Source organism: Coregonus clupeaformis, chromosome 15 (genome assembly GCF_020615455.1).
Source record: "Coregonus clupeaformis isolate EN_2021a chromosome 15, ASM2061545v1, whole genome shotgun sequence".
NCBI classification, from domain to species: Eukaryota; Metazoa; Chordata; class Actinopteri; order Salmoniformes; family Salmonidae; genus Coregonus; species Coregonus clupeaformis.
In genome coordinates, this window is record NC_059206.1 from 3,792,928 (window position 1) to 3,814,202 (window position 21,275).

The 21,275-nt window shown below is 47.1% G+C and overlaps 1 protein-coding gene across 6 annotated transcripts in view; it reads left to right on the plus strand.

Moving 5' to 3' along the window:
• garnl3 (GTPase activating Rap/RanGAP domain like 3) overlaps window positions 1-21,275 on the plus strand; it is a 143,831-nt gene that overhangs the window by 57,889 nt on the left and 64,667 nt on the right. For all 6 annotated transcript variants that reach the window (XM_041897687.2, XM_041897690.2, XM_041897688.2 and 3 more), the window contains exon 3: window positions 14,950-15,024. In XM_041897687.2, the coding sequence (XP_041753621.2) occupies window positions 14,950-15,024 (75 nt within the window). The remainder of the gene's footprint in view (window positions 1-14,949; window positions 15,025-21,275) is intronic.

A 21,275-nucleotide genomic window follows, 5' to 3' on the forward strand; every position in this document is an offset into this window, starting at 1 on the left:
TATTTCGTGGCAACAGAGGGCTCTCAAGGGATGGTCACGTCAGTGGTCATGGAGGTGTGTAGGTGTTTCCATAGGTGCAACTACGGTGCAGAGTCCAAACCAGGTCTCCACTATGCACATTCCCCCCAAATATGCCAATTTGGTTCTCGCCTTCTGTAAAAAGAGGGTGACTAACTACCACCCCATCGACAGGGGAATTGTGCGATAAATCTCCAGGTAGGCGCAGCACTTCCCAGGAGTCACGTGTATCCTCTGTCTCAGGAGGAGACGGCGGCTATTGAAACATATGTCTCTGAATCTCTGGGACAGGGATACATTCGGCCTTCCACTTCAGTTGCCTCCTCAAGATTATTTTTTGTGAAGAAGAAGGATGGAGGTTTATGCCCGTGCATTGACTATCGAGGTCTAAATCAGATCACTGTGAAGTACAGTTACCCACTGCCTCTCATAGCCAGTGTGACAGAGTCATTGCATGGGGCGCGCTTCTTCACCAAATTGGATCTCAGAAGCGCTTACAACCTGGTGCGTATCTGGGAGGGGGATGAGTGGAAGACAGCATTTAGTACCACCTCTGGGCACTATGAGTACCTTGTCATGCCGTACGGGTTGATGAATGCTCCATCAGTCTTCCAATCCTTCGTAGACGAGATTTTCAGGGACCTGCACGGGCAGGGTGTAGTGGTGGATATAGATGACATTCTAATATACTCCACTACACGTGCCGGGCATGTGTCCCTGGTGCGCAAGGTGCTTGGTCGACTGTTGGAGCATGACCTGTACGTCAAGGCTGAGAAATGTCTGTTCTTCCAACAGTCCGTCTCCTTCCTAGGGTACCGCCTGTCCGCGTCAGGGGTGGAGATGGAGAATGACCGCATTTCAGCGTGCGTAATTGGCAGACTCCAACCACGGTAAAGGAGGTGCAGCGGTTCTTAGGGTTTGCCAACTACTACCGGAGGTTTATCCGGGGCTTTAGTCAGGTAGCGGCTCCCATTACCTCCTTGCTGAAGGGGGGACCGGTGCGACTGCAGTGGTCAGCTGGGACGGACAGGGCTTTTGGTCACCTGAAGGCTCTGTTTACCTCGGCTCTCGTGCTAGCTCATCCTGATTCCTCCTTGGCATTCATAGTAGAGGTGGCCGCGTCCAAGGCTGGGATAGGAGCTGTGCTGTCTCAGCGCTCGAGTATGCCACCAAAACTCCGCCCCTGTGCTTTCTTTTCGAAGAAGCTCAGCCCGGCGGAGCGAAACAATGATGTGGGGGACCGGGAGCTGTTTGCTGTTGTCAGGGCTCTGAAGGCGTGGAGGCATTGGCTTGAGGGGGCTAAACACCCTTTCCTCATTTGGACTGACCACCGCAATCTGGAGTACATCCGGGTGGCAAGGAGACTGAACCCTCGCCAGGCAAGGTGGGCCATGTTTTTCACCCGTTTTGTTTTCACCCTATCCTACAGACCAGGTTCCCAGAACGCTAAGGCAGACACTCTGTCCCGGATGTATGACACAGAGGAGCGGTCCACGGATCCCACTCCCATACTTGCGGCTTCTTGCCTGGTGGCACCGGTGGTATGGGAGGTTGACGCGGACTTCGAGCGGGTGTTACGTACGGAGCCCACTCCCACCCAGTGTCCAGTTGGACGTCTGTACGTTCCGGTTGATGTCCGCGATCGATTGATATGTTGGGCCCACATGTCACCCTCCTCTGGTCATCCTGGCATCGGTCGGACAGTGCACTGTCTTAGTGGGAAGTACAGGTGGCCCACTTTAGCTAAGGATGTGAGGGTTTATGTTTCCTCCTGCTCGGTGTGCACCCAGTGCAAGGCACCTAGACACCTGCCTAGAGGGAAATTACAACCCCTACCCGTTCCACAATGGCCGTGGTCACACCTATCGGTGGACTTCTTGACGGATCTTCCTCCATCTCAAGGTAACACCATGATCCTGGTCATTGTGGATCGGTTTTCTAAGTCCTGCCGTCTCCTTCCTTTGCCCGGTCTCCCTATAGCCCTACAGACTGCGGAGGCCATGTTTACCCACGTCTTCTGACACTACGGGGTGCCTGAGGATATAGTGTCTGATCGGGGTCCCCAGTTCACATCGAGGGTCTGGAGGGTGTTCATGGAACGTCTGGGGGCCTCGGTCAACCTGACCTCAGGTTTTCACCCCGAGAGTAATGGGCAGGTGGAGAGAGTTAACCAGGATGTGGGTAGGTTTCTGCGGTCCTATTGCCAGGACCGGCCGGGGGAGTGGGCGGCTTTCATCCCCTGGGCAGAGATGGCCCAAAACTCCCTCCGCCACTCCTCCACTAACATGTCTCTGTTTCAGTGTGTACTAGGTTATCAGCCGGTCCTGGCACCGTGGCATCAGAGCCAGATCGAGGCACCTGCGGTGGATGAATGGTTTCGGCGCTCGGAGGAGACATGGGACACTGCCCATGTGCGCCTGTAACGGGCCATCAGGCGACAGAAGGTGAGCGCCGACCACCACCGCAGTGAGGCCCCGGTGTATGCACCACCGGGGGACCGGGTCTGGCACTCGACCCGAAACCTGCCCCTTCGCCTGCCCTGCTGGAAGCTGGGTCCGCGGTTTGTGGGGCCATTTAAAGTCCTGAGGAGACTGAACGAGGTATGCTATAGGTTACAGCTCCCCCTGATTACCGTGTTAACCCCTCGTTCCATGTGTCTCTCCTCAGGCCCGTGGTGGCAGGTCCGCTCCAGCAGTCTGAGACATCAGAGGGGGTCCCAGCATATACTGTACGAGCCATCATGGACTCAAGGCGTTGGGCGAGGGGCCTTCAGTACCTCGTGGAGTGGGAGGGGTACGGTCCGGAGGAGAGATGCTGGGTGCCGGTGGAGGACATCCTGGACCCTTCCTTACTGCAGGAGTTTCACCGTCTCCACCCGGATCGTCCTGCGCCTCGCCCTCCGGGTCGTCCCCGAGGCTGGTGTCGGCGCGCTGCTGGAGCCGCGCGTCAAGGGGGGGGTACTGTCACAACTTCCGCCGAAGTTGGTGCCTCTCCTTGTTTGAGCGGCGTTCGGTGGTCGTCGTCACCGGCTTTCTAGCTGCCACTGATCTACGTTTATTTTTCCATTTGTTTTGTCTTGATTGTACACACCTGGTTCCCATTACATTATATTATTTCCCTTTTTTTATTTTTTTATTTAACCCTCTGGTTCCCATATGGTTTTGTTTTTGTTTTGTTTGTTCTTTGTTTTGTGTCTATGACTTATGTGAGCTGTTGTGTTTTCCCTGCGTGGAAATTAGTGTTGTATATTTTTCGAGTAAAATACGTTGTTTACTCAGTTCTGTGTCCTGCGCCTGACTCCGTCCTACCGCTGCACATTGACACTTGACAGTAATAGAAATAAGGCCATGCTCATACAATAAATTATCGTCCTCCCTCATCTTAAATGACACGGACCACCACTGATATAATGGTGTGTATAGACAGAATGGACAGTATATGAATAGATAAGGTGTGTACAGTAGCAGTTATATAGGATGAGCCTTGACTAGAATACAGTACTGTACATACATATTAAGTGGGTAAAACAGTATGTAAACATTATTGAAGTGACCAGTGTTCAATGACTCTATGTACATAGGGCAGCAGTCTCTAAGGTGCAGAGTAGAGTACCAGGTGTTAGCTGGCTAGTAACGGTGACTAAGGTTCAGGGCAGGTTAATGGGCGGAGGCCGGCTAGTGGTGACTATTTAACAGTCTGATGGCCTTTCAGTCTCTCGGTCCCGCCTTCTAGAGGCAGGCTGTGGCTCGGGTGGCTGAGGTCCTTGATGATCTTCTTGGCCTTCCTGTGACACTGGGTGCTGTAGATGTCCTGGAGGGCAGGCAGTGTGCCCCCGTTGATGTGTTGGGCACCACCCTCTGGAGAGCCCTGCTGCTGCGAATGGTGCAATTGCTGTACCAGGCGGTGATACAGCCCGACAGGATGCTCCAATGGTGCGTCTGTAGAAGTTTGTGAGGGTCCGAATTTCTTCAGCCTCCTGAGGTTGAAGAGGTGCTGTTGTGCCTTCTTCACCACGCTGTCTGTGTGGGTGGACCATTTCAGCTTGTCAGTAATGTGCACACTGAGGAACTTGAAGCTTCTCCTCTCCACTGCCTGCCCCGTCGATGTGGATGGGGGCGTGCTCTCTCTGCTGTCTCCTGAAGTCCATGATGAGCTCCTTTGTTTTGTTGACGTTGAGGAAGAGGTTATTTTCCATATTATGTCATGTCTATGATAACATGTTATGTCATGTCATTGCCGAAGAGAAAATCGTGCGTTATGACGCCTGGTAATAGAGTTGTGGGCAGAAGAATGGAAATCCATCTGCTGATTATAAGTAAAGTGTAACATCGACATTTCTGAATTTGTTATACCCGTTAAAATTCAATTAGTAGCCTGGGCGTTTATTTGCTTCAATCACTGAACACAAACGCCGCTTATTAGGAACAGGCTTCTATTTGAGCCACGCATCTTTCCTTAATGCACACAGCTTTTGCTCAATAAAATGTTAAAAAGTCTACCACACTGTTTATTGTGACCAGTATGACCAGTATAAACATTATAATAACACATCCATTGCTGGTCAGACTAGGCTGCCTATCATACACCCCGTTTATGTTCTTTATCTTCTTTTGCGCAATCTTAACGATACTCACTGAAGTTCACTCGTAAACAATTCATTTAGACCCGGCATTTAATTGAAACAGGCGTTTATTTGCTGCTATTAAAAGGGACAGGCAGCTATTTGAGACTCAGCGTTTAATTGAAGTTATTCCCGTAATTTTTAGCATCATGAATACGGACGATAAGACACTGACGATAAGACACTGATGGTAAGATACTGACAATAAGATACTGACGATAAGATACTAATGATAGGATAGTGACGATAAGATACTGACGATAAGATACTGACGATAAGATACTGACAATAGGATACTGATGACAAGATACTGACGATAAGATACTGATGATAAGCTACTGACGATAGAATACTGATGATAAGATACTGATGGAGTTACCACTCTCACCCATAGAGTTACCACTCTCACCCATGGGGTTACCACTCTCACCCATGGGGTTACCACTCTCACCCATGGGGTTACCACTCTCACCCATAGAGTTACCACTCTCACCCATGGGGTTACCACTCTCACCCATGGGGTTACCACTCTCACCCATGGGGTTACCACTCTCACCCATAGAGTTACCACTCTCACCCATAGAGTTACCACTCTCACCCATGGGGTTACCACTCTCACCCATGGGGTTACCACTCTCACCCATGGGGTTACCACTGTATAGACGGCTATTATTCTTTTATCATTCTCCTTTTGGTTGTTTACCATGTACCTCTTTCTCTCGCCCGGTGACCCATCTCTCTCTCTGTCCCCCTCTGTTTTTGTATCTGTTGTTCTCTCATTTCCTGCACCCTACTTAATCTGTCGCTCTCTCTCAATTAAATTAAATAAAATTCAAAGGGCTTTATTGGCATGGGAAACATATGTTTACATTGCCAAAGCAAAAGGGAAATAAACACTGCTCTGGCTCCGGAGTGGAGCCGCTGACCGGAGCTGGACTGGGCACCGGTGGAGCGGACTGCCCTGGCTCCGGAGTGGAACCGCTGACCGGAGCTGGATTGGGCACCGGTGGAGCGGACTGCTCTGGTTCCGGAGTGGAGCCACTGACTGGAGCTGAACTGGACCCCGGTGGAGCGGACTGCTCTAGCTCCGGCGTGGAACTGCTGACCGGAGCTGGACTGGGAACACGCACCACTGGTCTGGTGCGAGGAGCAGGTACCGGTCGTGCCGGACTGGAGACACGCACCACTGGTTTGGTGCGAGGAGCAGGCACGGCCCGTGCCGGACTGGATACACACACCACTGGTTTGGTGCAGGGAGCAGGTACGGAGCGTACCGGGCTGGCAACCCGCACCACTGGTTTAGTGCGGGGAGCAGGTACGGGCCGTACTGGACTGGATACGCGCACCACTGGTTTGGTGCGGGGAGCAGGTACGGGGCGTACCGGGCTGGCGACACGCACCACTGGTTTGGTGCGGGGAGCAGGTACGGGGCGTACCGGGCTGGCGACAGGCACCACTAGTTTGGTGCGAGGAGCAGGCACGGGCCGTGCCGGACTGGGAACACGCACCACTGGCTTGGTGCGAGAGGCAGGCACGGGGCTTACCGGGCTGGGAACTGACGTTGGAGATGTACAACTGTTCCAGTCCTTCTCTCTCCACCGCCAATCCCCCTCCAGTGAGGACTCCTCCGGGAGCCCCCACGAGTGAGGGAAGCAGAAATTAATCGTCGTCGTCTTCCTCCGACTCTTCTGTGTAAAACTGCTCCCATTCCTGCTCCCATGGTTGTAGGGACTCCACCTGGAACCCCCACGGGTGCAATGGTCAGGGCTCTTCTCTCTCGAATCCCCGATCACCCCTTTAGCCCCCCCAACATTTTTTATTGGGGCTGCCTCTCGGGCTTCCTCTTCGGCCGGCACCGTTGATGTCGCCGTTGATCCTCTCCTACCTGGGCTTTTACCTTCGCCCAGGGTCCTTTTCCAGCGAATATCTCCTCCTAAGACCACATCTTCCCCACCTGTGTCCAGGGTGTTTGCTCCTCCTGGGCACGCTGCTTGGTCCTTGTTTGGTGGGAAATTATGTCACGAGTGTCAGTGTAATGCGGTGGGTCGAGGTCAGGCGCAGGCCACAGAACTCAATAAAAACGTACTTTACTGATAAGTAAAGAAACAAATACAAAATACCTCCACACAGGGAGGAGCCAACCTGGTCACTAAACGACACACGAAACGAAATAACAAAACAACGAAAACGTGAAGTCCTATGGGCTATACACACAACAAGCCTAACAGGAACACAAACAAGATCCCACAACTAAGGTAGGCAACCAGGCTACCTAAGTATGATCCCCAATCAGAGACAACGAGCGACAGCTGCCTCTGATTGGGAACCACACCCGGCCAAACATAGAAATATAAAACTAGATCTAAACATATATATACAATGACATAGATCTCAACTGAACTCACACCCTGACCCAACCAACAAGAGTTCTCTAGATCAGGGCGTGACAGTGCTTCACTGGTTGCCCTTCTCTCTCTCTCTCTCTCTCTCTCTCTCTCTCTCTGTCTCTCTGTCTCTCTCTCTCTCTCTCTTGCGTAGCAGGGCGGGCTCCCCATCTTTCTATCCTCCCTCCTCTCCTCCTCCCCTCCCTTTCTTCTCCTCCCTCTCTCTGGCTCTGAGTGGAAAACACAGCAGGTCCACAGGGAATCATGAGAGTGAAGGCTTTTCCTCCTCTACCATGCTGCTGTTGCATGATTTAGAAGCATGGGCGTATGCACACATGCATGACACACACACACACTCACGCACACACACACACACACATACACACACACACACAGTCTTGCGCAGCTAACCTTGTGGGGAAATACAGTAAAGTCCCATTCAAAATCTAATTTTCCCTAACCCATACCCTTACTGTAACCCTAACCCTAACCTTAACCCTAACCCTAACCTTAACCCAAAAACCTAGCCTTAACCCTAAACCTAACCCTAGCTCCTAACCCTAACCCTAAAACTAACCCTATCTCCTAACCCTAAACCTAATTCTAACCCTAACACTCATTCTAACCTTAACCCTAAACCCCCTAGAAATAGCATTTGACCTTGTGGGGACCAACAAAATGTCCCCAGTTGGTCAAATGTATCTTGGTTAACTATTCTTGTAGGGACTTCTGGCCCCCACAAGTATAGTTAAACACGTCCACACACACACACACACACACACACACACACACACACACACACACACACACACACACACACACACACACACACACACACACTCAGAGGAGATGATGTGGTGCTCTCCTTGCACGCTGCATTGGTTTTCCCTCCATTATCCTGTGATTGGACGGTTAATGTTGCAGGAGGAGAGAAGAGACGAGAGAGCACCACTCAGACCTTCACTCCACGTTCATCACTCACACTCACAACCAGACAGGACTCAACAGTGCTCTACTGACACACTCACAACCAGACAGGACTCAACACTGCTCTACTGACACACTCACAACCAGACAGGACTCAACACTGCTCTACTGACACACTCACAACCAGACAGGACTCAACACTGCTCTACTGACACACTCACAACCAGACAGGACTCAACACTGCTCTACTGACACACACAACCAGACAGGACTCAACAGTGCTCTACTGACACACTCACAACCAGACAGGACTCAACACTGCTCTACTGACACACACAACCAGACAGGACTCAACAGTGCTCTACTGACACACTCACAACCAGACAGGACTCAACACTGCTCTACTGACACACACAACCAGACAGGACTCAACAGTGCTCTACTGACACACTCACAACCAGACAGGACTCAACACTGCTCTACTGACACACACAACCAGACAGGACTCAACAGTGCTCTACTGACACACTCACAACCAGACAGGACTCAACACTGCTCTACTGACACACACGCACATACACACAAGTTGTGGACAGGGGAGGAAAATATTTCCATAGAGAGAGTGTGCGTCTAAATATACAGTGTCTTTGTGTGTGTGTGTGTTTGTGTGTGTGTGTCTACAGTATGTGTGTGTGAGAGGAATAGTAATGGTCTGCAGTCTACTAGTGGTGGCCTGCTTGTTTCTCATAAGGCATTGCTGCCTGTTTCTCATAAGGCCTTGCTGCCTGTTTCTCATCAGGCCTTGCTGCCTGTTTCTCATCAGGCCTTGCTGCCTGTTTCTTATAAGGCCTTGCTGCCTGTTTCTCATAAGGCCTGCTGCCTGTTTCTCATAAGGCCTTGCTGCCTGTTTCTCATCAGGCCTTGTTGCTTGTTTCTCATAAGGCCTTGCTGCCTGTTTCTCATGCCTTGCTGCTTGTTTCTCATAAGGCCTTGCTGCCTGTTTCTCATAAGGCCTTGCTGCTTGTTTCTCATAAGGCCTTGCTGCTTGTTTCTCATAAGGCCTTGCTGCCTGTTTCTCATAAAGCCTTGCTGCTTGTTTCTCATAAGGCCTTGCTGCCTGTTTCTCATAAGGCCTGCTGCCTGTTTCTCATAAGGCCTTGCTGCTTGTTTCTCATCAATCAATCAATTTTATTTTATATAGCCCTTCTTACATCAGCTAATATCTCAAGTGCTGTACAGAAACCCAGCCTAAAACCCCAAACAGCTAGTAATGCAGGTGTAGAAGCACGGTGGCTAGGAAAAACTCCCTAGAAAGGCAAAACCTAGGAAGAAACCTAGAGAGGAACCAGGCCATGAGGGGTGGCCAGTCCTCTTCTGGCTGTGCCGGGTGGAGGTTATAACAGAACCATGCCAAGATGTTCAAAAATGTTCATTAGTGACAAGCATGGTCAAATAATAATCAGGAATAAATCTCAGTTGGCTTTTCATAGCCGATCATTAGAGTTTAAAACAGCAGGTCTGGGACAGGTAGGGGTTCCATAACCGCAGGCAGAACAGTTTAAACTGGAATAGCAGCAAGGCCAGGCGGACTGGGGACAGCAAGGAGTCACCACGGCCGGTAGTCCCGACGTTGGTCCTAGGGCTCAGGTCTCTCAGTTGGCTTTTCATAGCCGATCATTTAGAGTTGAAAACAGCAGGTCTGGGACAGGTAGGGGTTTCGTAGCCGCAGGCAGAACAGTTGAAACTGGAATAGCAGCAAGGCCAGGCGGACTGGGGACAGCAAGGTGTCATCATGCCCGGTAGTCCTGACGTATGGTCCTAGGGCTCAGGTTCTCAGAGAGAAAGAGAGAACGAGAATTAGCATACTTAAATTCACACAGGACACTGGATAAGACAGGAGAAGTACTCCAGGTATAACCAACTAACCCCAGCCCCCCGACACATAAACTACCGCAGCATAAATACTGGAGGCTGAGACAGGAGCGGTCCGGAGACACTGCTGGCCCCATCCGAAGAAACCCGACAGGGCCAAACAGGAAGGATATAACCCCCACCCACTCCGCCAAAGCACAGCCCCCGCACCACTAGAGGGATATCCCCAACCACCAACTTACAATCCTGAGACAAGGCCGAGTATAGCCCACAGAGGTCTCCACCACAGCACAAACCAAGGGGCGCCAACCCAGACAGGAAGATCACGTCAGTAACTCAACCCACTCAAGTGACGCACCCCCTCCCAGGGACGGCATGAAAGAGCACCAGCAAGCCAGTGACTCAGCCCTGCAACAGGGTTAGAGGCAGAGAACCCCAGTGGAGAGGGGAACCGCCCGGCAGAGACAGCGGCTGTTCGTTGCTCCAGCCTTTCCGTTCACCTTCACACTCCTGGGCCAGACTACACTCAATCATATGACCTACTGAAGAGATAAGTCTTCAGTAAAGACTTAAAGGTTGAGACCGAGTCTGCGTCTCTCATGGGTAGGCAGACTGTTCCATAAAAATGGAGATCTATAGGAGAAAGCCCTGCCTCCCGCTGTTTGCTTAGGGAAATTCTAGGGACAATTAGGAGGCCCCTCGTCTTGTGACCGTAGCGACGTATTGGCATGTACGGCAGGACCAACTCGGAAAGATAGGTAGGAGCAAGCCCATGTAACGCTTTATAGGTTAACAGTAAAACCTTGAAATCAGCCCTTGCCTTAACAGGAAGCCAGTGTAGGGAAGCTAGCACTGGAGTAATATGATCAAATTTCTTGGTTCTAGTCAGGATTCTAGCGAGCCGTATTTAGCACTAACTGAAGTTTATTTAGTGCTTTATCCGGTAGCCGGAAAATAGAGCATTGCAGTAGTCTAATCTAGAAGTAACAAATGCATGGATTAATTTTTCTGCATCATTTTTGGACAGAAAATTTCTGATTTTTGCAATGTTACGTAGATGGAAAAAAGCTGTCCTTGAAACAGTCTTGATATGTTCACAAAAGAGAGATCAGGGTCAAGAGTAACGCCTAGGTCCTTCACAGTTTTATTTGAGACGACTTTACAACCACTCAAGATGAATTGCTCAGGATTTCAACAGAAGATCTCTTTGTTTCTTGGGACCTAGTACAAGCATCTCTGTTTTGTCCGAGTTTAAAAGTAAAAAAAGTTTTCAGCCATCCACTTCCTTATGTCTGAAACACAGGCTTCTAGTGAGGGCAATTTTGGGGCTTCACCATCTTCATTGAAATGTACAGCAGTGTGTCATCCGCATAGCAGTGAAAGTTAACATTATGTTTTCGAATAACATCCCGTAAGAGGTAAAAATATAGTGAAAACAATAGTGGTCCTAAAACGGAACCTGAGGAACACCGAAATGTACAGTTGATTTGTCGGAGGACAGACCATTCACAGAGACAAACTGATATCTTTCCCGACAGGTAGGATCAAACCAGGCCAGAAACTTGTCCGTGTAGACCAATTTGGGTTTCCAGTCTCTCCAAAAGAATGTGGTGATCGATGGTGTCAAAGGCAGCACTAAGGTCTAGTAGCACGAGGACAGATGCAGAGCTTCGGTCTGACGCCATCTAAAAGGTCATTTACCACCTTCACAAGTCAGTCTCAGTGCTATGATGGGGTCTAAAACCAGACTGAAGCATTTCAGTAGACATTGTTTGTCTTCAGAAAGGCAGTGAGTTGCTGCAGCAACAGCATCTAAAAATTTTTGAGAGGAATGGAAGATTTGATATAGGCCGATAGTTTTTTATATTTTCCGGTCAAGGTTTGGCTTTTTCAAGAGAGGCTTTATCACGCCACTTTTAGTGAGTTTGGTACACATCCGGTGGATAGAGAGCTGTTTATTATGTTCAACATAGGAGGCCTAGCACAGAAGCAGCTCCTTCGCTCCTTGTTTCTCATAAGGCCTTGCTGCTTGTTTCTCATAAGGCCTGCTGCCTGTTTCTCATAAGGCCTTGCTGCTTGTTTCTCATAAGGCCTTGCTGCCTGTTTCTCATAAGGCCTTGCTGCTTGTTTCTCATAAGGCCTTGCTGCCTGTTTCTCATAAGGCCTTATACCTGGGACATCACTCTCCTGAGAGGAACACACACACATACACATACACATTCCTGTGAACACATTCAACCGCACACAGAAACACAGAAATACACGCCCACACACACACAAACAAACACACACACACATATAAAGGCACATGAATGCACACAAGCGAACATACACACACACACCATTACACGAGAGATTATATTTGTTTACAGCCACATTGAATATGCATATTGGAGTAGAGAAGCTATGATTTCTCCAGCTCATCCCTATAGGCCCAGTCTCATTCACATGAATCTCACACACTGGTGTTTAAACCTGCAGTCGCTGGGCTATGGAATGGAATGGACATGGCCTAGTACACAGTGTTGTGCTTATTCCATTACTATGGGATGTAAGAGTGGATAGAATGTCCTGGTCTCTTAGAGCTGCAGTGCAGCGTAGAATTATAGACATCGATAGCTGCCTACATTGCATAACCCCCAACCCCCCATGCACACACACACACACACACACACACACACACACACACACACACACACACACCTTCCTGGACTTCCTGTTCTTCCTCTTGGCTTCTTCTGACCATTATAGACCATCTGCGGCAGAACACACACACACATGCCACCAGGGAGAGTCCGGTGTGTGCCAGCACTGTGCTGTGTTTTGGTGAACACTTTGGCAGAGCACAACCCTATATCATTCAGAGAATGACAGAAGACAGAGGAGAGAGGGAAGAGGGAGAGAGAGCAGAGAGGAGAGGTTCTGTATTGGGTTGCCAGGCAACCATGCTTTGTGCGGTATTAGGGGCAAGGGGGGTGAGAGGAGAGGAGGAGGGGAAGGAAAGGACAGAGGGATGTCATGTCTCTACGGTGAGAAGAAATGTCAGGTTGATGGAGAGACAGGTGATACTGACTACTTCCTCCTCTTTTGCGATGGAGAGTAGTCACAGTCACACAACACAGTGGATGAAGCTGGCCCCAGCAGGTCCTGTATTGTCACTGGAGGGCCATTGTAAACAAAAGCCAGCATCATTATTAGGACTGAGGACAACACAGAGGATGACTCACTGGCCGGGATTCAATCCGATGTGTTCGCAGAGCAGAGACCGCATTCACAGTAAAAGCTGCATATGTCAGCTCTATAAAAACAAAGCGCAATCAGATTGAATCCGGCCTATAGGTCAGTTTCCCAGACAGATTAAGCCTAATCTGGGACTAAAAATCTATTTCAATAGAGACCATCCATTGAACATGCTTCTTAGTCCAGAACTAGGCTTAATCTGTGTCCTGGAAACAGGTACTGAAAAAAAACATCATTTCAACTCATGATTAGTAGTTGTGTTTGATAGTGTTTATGAATGTCTTAAAGAGGCAATCCGGGATCGAAAAACAACAAGCGTTCACCCCACCACTTGTTTTGGTAAAGAGCTGAGGGATGGGGCTGGAGAAATGTAACCACTCTCCCCTTTCAGAAAGGGAATTTATCAGATCACTTGAAGTAATCTCAAAAGGACTGTTAGACTCCTATGCTTTGCAGTTTCTCTCTCTCCTTTTCTGGTTTTCTGTCTATCTTGTCCTGAGTAGAAAAAGGTCAGTCAGCAAGCATAGGATGAGCAGAACACACAGAGACAGAGAGACAGAGAGACTGAGAGAGAGAGAGAGAGAGAGAGAGAGAGAGAGAGAGAGAGAGAGAGAGAGAGAGAGAGAGAGAGAGAGAGAGAGAGAGAGAGAGAGAGAGAGAGAGAGAGAGAGAGAGAGAGAGAGAGAGAGAGAGAGAGAGAGAGAGAGAGAGAGAGAGAGAGAGAGAGAGAGAGAGAGAGGTTATCAGCAGCAGTAAGACAACAGATGCTATTGACAGACAGGAGACTGAGCAGAGACTTCCCATTTTAGTCTAACACCAACAATAAGCTACACCCCTGTCTCCCTTCACACTGGTGAATCTACACTTCACATATTGACTTTGTAACTAAAAAAAACGTTTTCCTACATTTAGGAATCATGTCGTACAGTGCACTCTGCTTATAGGGAATGAGAGAGAGAGAGAGAGAGAGAGAGAGAGAGAGAGAGAGAGAGAGAGAGAGAGAGAGAGAGAGAGAGAGAGAGAGAGAGAGAGAGAGAGAGAGAGAGAGAGAGAGAGAGAGAGAGAGAGAGAGAGAGAGAGAGAGAGAGAGAGAGAGAGAGAGAGAGAGAGAGAGAGAGAGAGAGAGAGAGAGAGAGAGAGAGAGAGAGAGAGAGAGAGAGAGAGAGAGAGAGAGAGAGAGAGAGAGAGAGAGAGAGGGAAAAAAATTAGATAAAGCAACAAAAGAGAGAGATTTCGGTGGAAGAGGGGGTGGAGGAGAGATGTAGAGAAAATGGGGAACCAGAGAAGAATAGAATGGATATGTAGGAAGGTGGGAAGAGGATTATTGCTTTAAAAAAGGGAACATTTTGATGGGTTTAAAAGGGAAGAATATTGTCCTATAACATTTGTTGCGTCCCAAATGGCATCATTTTACCTACATAGTGCACCGCTTTTAACCAGGACCCTATGGGACTCTATATTGGGAATAGTGTGCCAGTTGGGATGCAGAAATGGTGTGTTCCGATTAATTGTTAGTAGGTATCTAACCAGCCACTAGAGACTATTGTTGTCACATGATATTAATGTCTGTCATGTGTACCTCTTTACTGTCATCTAGACTGTTGATGTCAGTTGTTTCACTTAGTTCCATTGTCTCATGTTAATGACTCTGACCTATTCCTCTATTCCTCTCTCTGTTTCTGTCTCTCTCTCTCTGCTGTAAATGGAATGGGACGTTTTGCTTTAAGCGTTGCTTGCAGTGTTTTATCTTTTAATTTGCGTTTGAATTCGCTATACATGAGATGAATTGTGCCTTTAAAGTTCTCTCTCCCTCTCCCTCTCCCTCTCCCTCTCCCTCTCCCTCTCCCTCTCTCTCTCCCTCTCTCTCCCTTCCTCTCCTCCCTCTAGCTGATCTCTAGTGATGCAGATGGAGCCATACAGAGAGCGGGCCGCTTCCGAGTGGAGAATGGCTCATCAGATGAGGTGAGGACCCCTACACACACACACACACACATACACACACTCACTGTAGAGTGTGAGAAATCTATGGACATACAGTGGTGTGAAAAAGTGTTTGCCCCCTTCCTGATTTTTAATTTGTTTGCATGTTTGTCACATTTAAATGTTTCAGGTCATCAAACACATTTAAATATTAGTCAAAGATAACACAAGTAAACACAAAATGCAGTTTTGAAATGAAGGTTGTTATTATTAAGGGAAAACAAAATCCTGGCCTGTGTGAAAAAGTGTTTGCCCCCCCTGTTATAACACAACTCAACTGTGGTTTATCACACCTGAGTTCAATTCCTCTAGCCACACCCAGGCCTGATTACTGCCACACCTGTTCTCAATCAAGGAATCACTTAAATAGGACCTGCCTGACAAAGTGAAGTAGACCAAAAGATCCTCAAAAGCTAGACATCAGTCTGGAAAAGGCTGTAAAGCCATTTCTAAAGCTTTGGGACTCCAGCGAACCTCAGTGAGAGCCATTATCCACAAATGGCGAAAACATGGAACAGTGGTGAACCTTCCCAGGAGTGGCCGGCAGACCAAAATTACCCCAAGAGCGCAGCGACGACTCATCCAAGAGGTCACAAAAGACCCCACAACAACATCCATAGTCACCAAGAAAACAATTGGTAACACACTACGCCGAGAAGGACTGAAATCCTGCAGCGCCCGCAAGATCCCCCTGCTCAAAAAGCACATATACAGGGCCGTCTGAAGTTTGCCAATGAACATCTGAATGATTCAGAGGAGAACTGGGTGAAAGTGTTGTGGCCTATGACCCCAAGAACACCATCCCCACCGTCAAACATGGAGGTGGAAACATTATGCTTTGGGGGTGTTTTTCTGCTAAGGGGACAGGACAACTTCACCGCATCAAAGGGACGATGGACAGGGCCATGTACCGTCAAATCTTGGGTGAGAACCTCCTTCCCTCAGCCAAGGCATTGAAAATGGGTTGTGGATGGGTATTCCATCATGACAATGACCCAAAACACACGGCCAAGGCAACAAAGGAGTGGCCAGTGGCCTAGCCAGTCTCCAGACCTTAATCCCATAGAAAATCTTTGGAGGGAGCTGAAGGTTCGAGTTGCCAAACGTCAGGCTCGCAACCTTAATGACTTGGAGAAGATCTGCAAAGAGGAGTGGGACAAAATCCCTCCTGAGATTTGTGCAAACTTGGTGGCCAACTACAAGAAACGTCTGACCTCTGTGGTTGCCAACAAGGGTTTTGCCACCAAGTACTGAGTCATGTTTTGCAGAGAGGTCAAATACTTATTTCCCTCATTAAAATGCAAATCAATGTATAACATTTTTGACATGCGTTTTTCTGGATTTTGTTGTTGTTATTCTGTCTCTCACTGTTCAAATAAACCTACCATTAAAATTATAGACTGATCATGTCTTTGTCAGTGGGCAAACGTACAAAATCAGCAGGGGATCAAATACTTTTTTCCCTCACTGTACGTCTGTTACTCAGTGCTCTGAGGAAGCACCAGAAGGAGAGTTCAACCACAGTGAAAAAACTAAACTTCTATATTGTCATTTCTATATCCAGTAAGAAGACAGTATGTCTCTGAAGACACAGTCAGACACAGACAGGTCAGCCCAGGGATATACATTACATGAACCATCCAGGTCTAGAACTATGCTACTTTACTGTCAAGTTCAGAAACCTGAGTCACATGGGAGTTTTCTTCAAACCTGGGCCTGGGGACCCACCCACAGACCATGCAGGCTTTTGTTCCAGCCCAACACTTACACATCTGATTTAAGATGAGATTATGCTGTAAATCAGGGGGGTTAGTGCTGGGCTGGAACAAAAGCCTACCCACACTTCGCCAGGACCGGGGTTGGCTACCCCTGTGTCTTTCTGAGTAACTGTACATTAACAAAATGTACATGAACAAATGGCTCTCCTCCTGTCTGTCAATGTGTAGGGTGATAAACCATAAAAAATGTGTTTCATTGAATAGAGAATTCCATCCCCCCAGAAATTGTCCAAACGCTATGTCTCTACCATATATAGTTTAAAAGTCACAGACTATTTACTCAGAGGTTTTAGCATGATTAGAGTGAATAGAATATAATTATGGCCATGGTCAATAAGTGGTCGCTATTCAATAGAACTCTGTCACTGCTCCGCGGGCAGAACGGCGCTAACTTCGAACATCAACTGACAAGCTAGCTAGTGGCTGCAAGTTCCTGTGTGATAACATGGATTTTTTCTAAATGAAATCCGCAGAATACAAAACTAAATTGGGTCTATATATTTATTAATTTACAAAGCTAACAGATTGAATTTCAATATCTACCCTCCCTGAAGACAATCTGTTCCAGTTTTCATGGTATATTTCTGAGTCTCTCCCTTTAAATTGCCATAGAAACAGCCCCTCTCAACATTGATTGACCGGGGTTAGAGGAATAGAAAGCCACAGATTTTATTATGAAAATGACGAGGGTATCAAGTGGATTTTGATTGGTCCAAACTGCGGAAACACCTCCAAATGTTACCAACTCCCAATGCTGAAAAATGGAAGAGATACAACCAAGAGCTGGGACGGTTTAAACTAGCAACGGTCACAACAAACTAACGTTCTTATTTCATCAACACTGTTAAGTACAAGCATATTAAGGTTATAATATTGTAGAGCACAATCTAATTATGCATTTTATGTGATTCATAATGACATAGGGCAAAGAATTCATTTAGTTGCACCCAGTGGCGGCTCCTGAAAAAATTCTCAGGAGGGGCAATTTTTCTGATGATTTAGGTGACCTACACACATTTTTAAAAAGATATGTCCAGCAACAACATGAAGACAGGGGCAGCATATAAGTCAATACCAGAATCATTTATTGACTGATCTCAGGGAGTGCTCCTAATCTCAGCTTGTTACCTGTATAAAAGACACCTGTCCACAGAAGCAATCAATCAATCAGATTCCAAACTCTCCACCATGGCCAAGACCAAAGAGCTCTCCAAGGATGTCAGGGACAAAATTGGAGACCTACACAAGGCTGGAATAATAATAATAATAATAATAATATGCCATTTAGCAGACGCTTTTATCAAAAGCGACTTACAGTCATGCGTGCATACATTTTTGTGTATGGGTGGTCCCGGGGATCGAACCCACTACCTTGGCGTTACAAGCGCCGTGCTCTACCAGCTGAGCTACAGAAAGTGGATACTCATGGATGCGCATCGCAATTGTAAAATGTCAACACAATTGGAGACACCACGTCATTTTGGAGACATGTTATTGACAGTAAACTATTGTAGATGCGACTGCTAACTAAATAAAACATTTTAGCTGGCTAGCTAATCATCTTAGCTAAATGTGGGGCAAACAATTCAGTTATTTACCGTTAATTTGAGGGATTGGGGTGAAAGAAATCGAGTTACATAGTGATACTTTACGATATACTGTATTGACAATATCGCAATATAACCATATCCACCCTGTCCAAAGTCTCTACTTGGTCTCAGTTCTCCAGTAAACTTGTGATTATCAACACTAACCTCATCGTTGTGGCGGCGGACAGCTAGCCTGTATCCCTCATCCAGTTGAGTGGCAATGTTATTTTTTCGTTTCGTACCATTTTTTGGAAAATCCTCGGGTGTAGGACTTCCCCCTTTAGTAGAAACCTGTTGAATTATTAAATTTGGTCTGGGAGGTCCTAATTGTTTCGTTGCCAATTTATCTTCATTTGTTCGCCGACAAAAAGGAAATTCTTTCAAAGACACAATCGAGTTGCACTGAAGCCTAGCCATGTTGATAGTAGTAGTGAATTGATTGACGCTGCTACCCTCTCTTTTCTTAGTTACGTTCATGTGACGAAAGCGCGTAAGTGCAAGCCCACAGACACCCATTGAGATTGTATTGAAGGCTCTGAAATTTGAAAAAAATAGATTTTACATGGGAGTCTATGACAGAAGTTCTGGGCGATTTTCAATCTGACTGAAATCGCCCCAAAAGGGGGTGGAGCCATTTGAAGCACGACTTTAGCCTGATTCGACATTTAGTGGCAGTGTGGCACTGTGGCAGATCAGACGTATAGATTACAACACTGATAACTACTGTTGCCGTGATATAATTGATTAGAAAAAAAATCCCTTCCTTTTCCCGTTTGGCAGTGCGTCGCCCATATCGCCCTATTGAACAGGCCGCCCCTGGTTGCACCCTCTTGAATTGACCCGTATTTCACTACATGCTAGAGCAGTGAGGGAACGCCGTACAATGTGTCACATGCAGTTGCAGATGTAAAATGTCACCAATAGTGTGCATTATACATGCAATCATCACACACATGCTCTCACAAACACACACAAACAAACACACACACATACACACTGAGATCAATAACCGAAAGACCCCTAGGTGTCATACGTATAGTACAACACGCCTATGACATTATGACATTACATCCACACAGGAGACTGGCTGCAGTGGCACAGGGACAGAGTGAGAGACAGGGACAGAGTGAGAGACAGGGACAGAGTGAGAGACAGGGACAGATGTTCTCCTACTACTCTTCAATGGCTGTGCAAAGTTGCTGGATATGGGTGGGAACTGGACCACGCTGTCAAAGATTTTTTTATAGCTAAACCAAGAAAGACCACAGCCTGTCGTTTCCAACGTGAACAAATGAGTCATAGTGGGCAGAACAAGCAAGGAGGTGGGCAGAGCCAAGCACGAGCTAACGAGATCCTATTGGCCCGTTCTATCATACGTCTGCATATTTCCGTTAGGGAACGCCTACTCTGTGAAGTGCGCGTGTGCAATAACTCAATACGCCTTTGAACTCAAAACAACGCAATTCTTTACAACTTTGGCAAAGGGTAAAGTCTACAAAATGTAGTCCACTCTGTTCATAACAGATTGTTGTTTTTCGAACAGAAAACTGTATTAAGATCAAATGTTTCATCGATAAGAAAATGTGCAGAATGTCGGCCAACATCCATCTCCTTCCATCTTCTCCCACTGCCGGCCACTGGGCTTCCTCTCGTGAGTGGAAACGTCAAGCGGATGCTTCACAATTATACAGTAACAGTCAAAAGTTTGGATACACCTACTCATTCAAGGGTTTTTCTTTATTTTTACTATTTTCTACATTGTAGAATATTAGTGAAAACATCAAAACTATGAAATAACACATATGGAATCATGTAGAAACCAAAAAAGTGTTAAACAAATCAAAATATATTTTATATTTGAGATTCTTCAAAGTAGCCACCCTTTGCCTTGATGACAGCTTTGCACACTCTTGGCATTCTCTCAACCAGCTTCACCTGGAATGCTTTTCCAACAGTCTTGAAGGAGTTCCCACATATGCTGAGCACTTGTTGGCTGCTTTTCCTTCACTCTTGCCGTCCAACTCATCCCAAACCATCTCATTTGGGTTGAGGTCGGGTGATTGTAGAGGCCAGGTCATCTGATGCAGCATTATTATTATTGGTGTCCTTAGTAGTGGTTTCTTTGCAGCAATTCGACCATGAAGGCCTGATTCATGCAGTCTCCTCTGAACAGTTGATGTTGAGATGTGTCTGTTACTTGAACTCTGTGAAGCATTTATTGGGCTGCAATCTGAGGCTGGTAACTCTAATGAACTTATCCTCTGCAGCAGAGGTAACTCTGGGTCTTCATTTCCTGTGGCGGTCCTCATGAGACTCAGTTTCCTCATAGCGCTTGATGGTTTTTGCGACTGCACTTGAAGAAACTTTCAAAGTTCTTGACATTTTCCGGATTGACTGACCTTCATGTCTTCAAGGAATGATGGACTGTCATTTCTCTTTGCTTATTTGAGCTGTTCTTGCCATAATACAGACTTGGTCTTTTACCAAATAGGGCTATCTTCTGTATACCACCCCTACCTTGTCACAACAACTGATTGGCTCAAACGCATTAAGGAAATAAATTCCACAAATTAACTTTTAAGAAGGCACACCTGTTAATTGAAATGCATTCCAGGTGACTACCTCATGAAGCTGGTTGAGAGAATGCCAAGAGTGCAAATCTGTCATCAAGGAAAGGGTGGCTACTTTGAAGAATCTCTCAAATATAAAATATATTTTGATTTGTTTAACACTTTTTGGTTACTACATGATTCCATGTGTGTTATTTAATAGTGTTGATGTCTTTACTATTACTCTACAATGTAGGAAATAGTAAAAATAAAGAAAAACACTGGAATGAGTAGGTGTGTCCAAACTTTTGACTGGT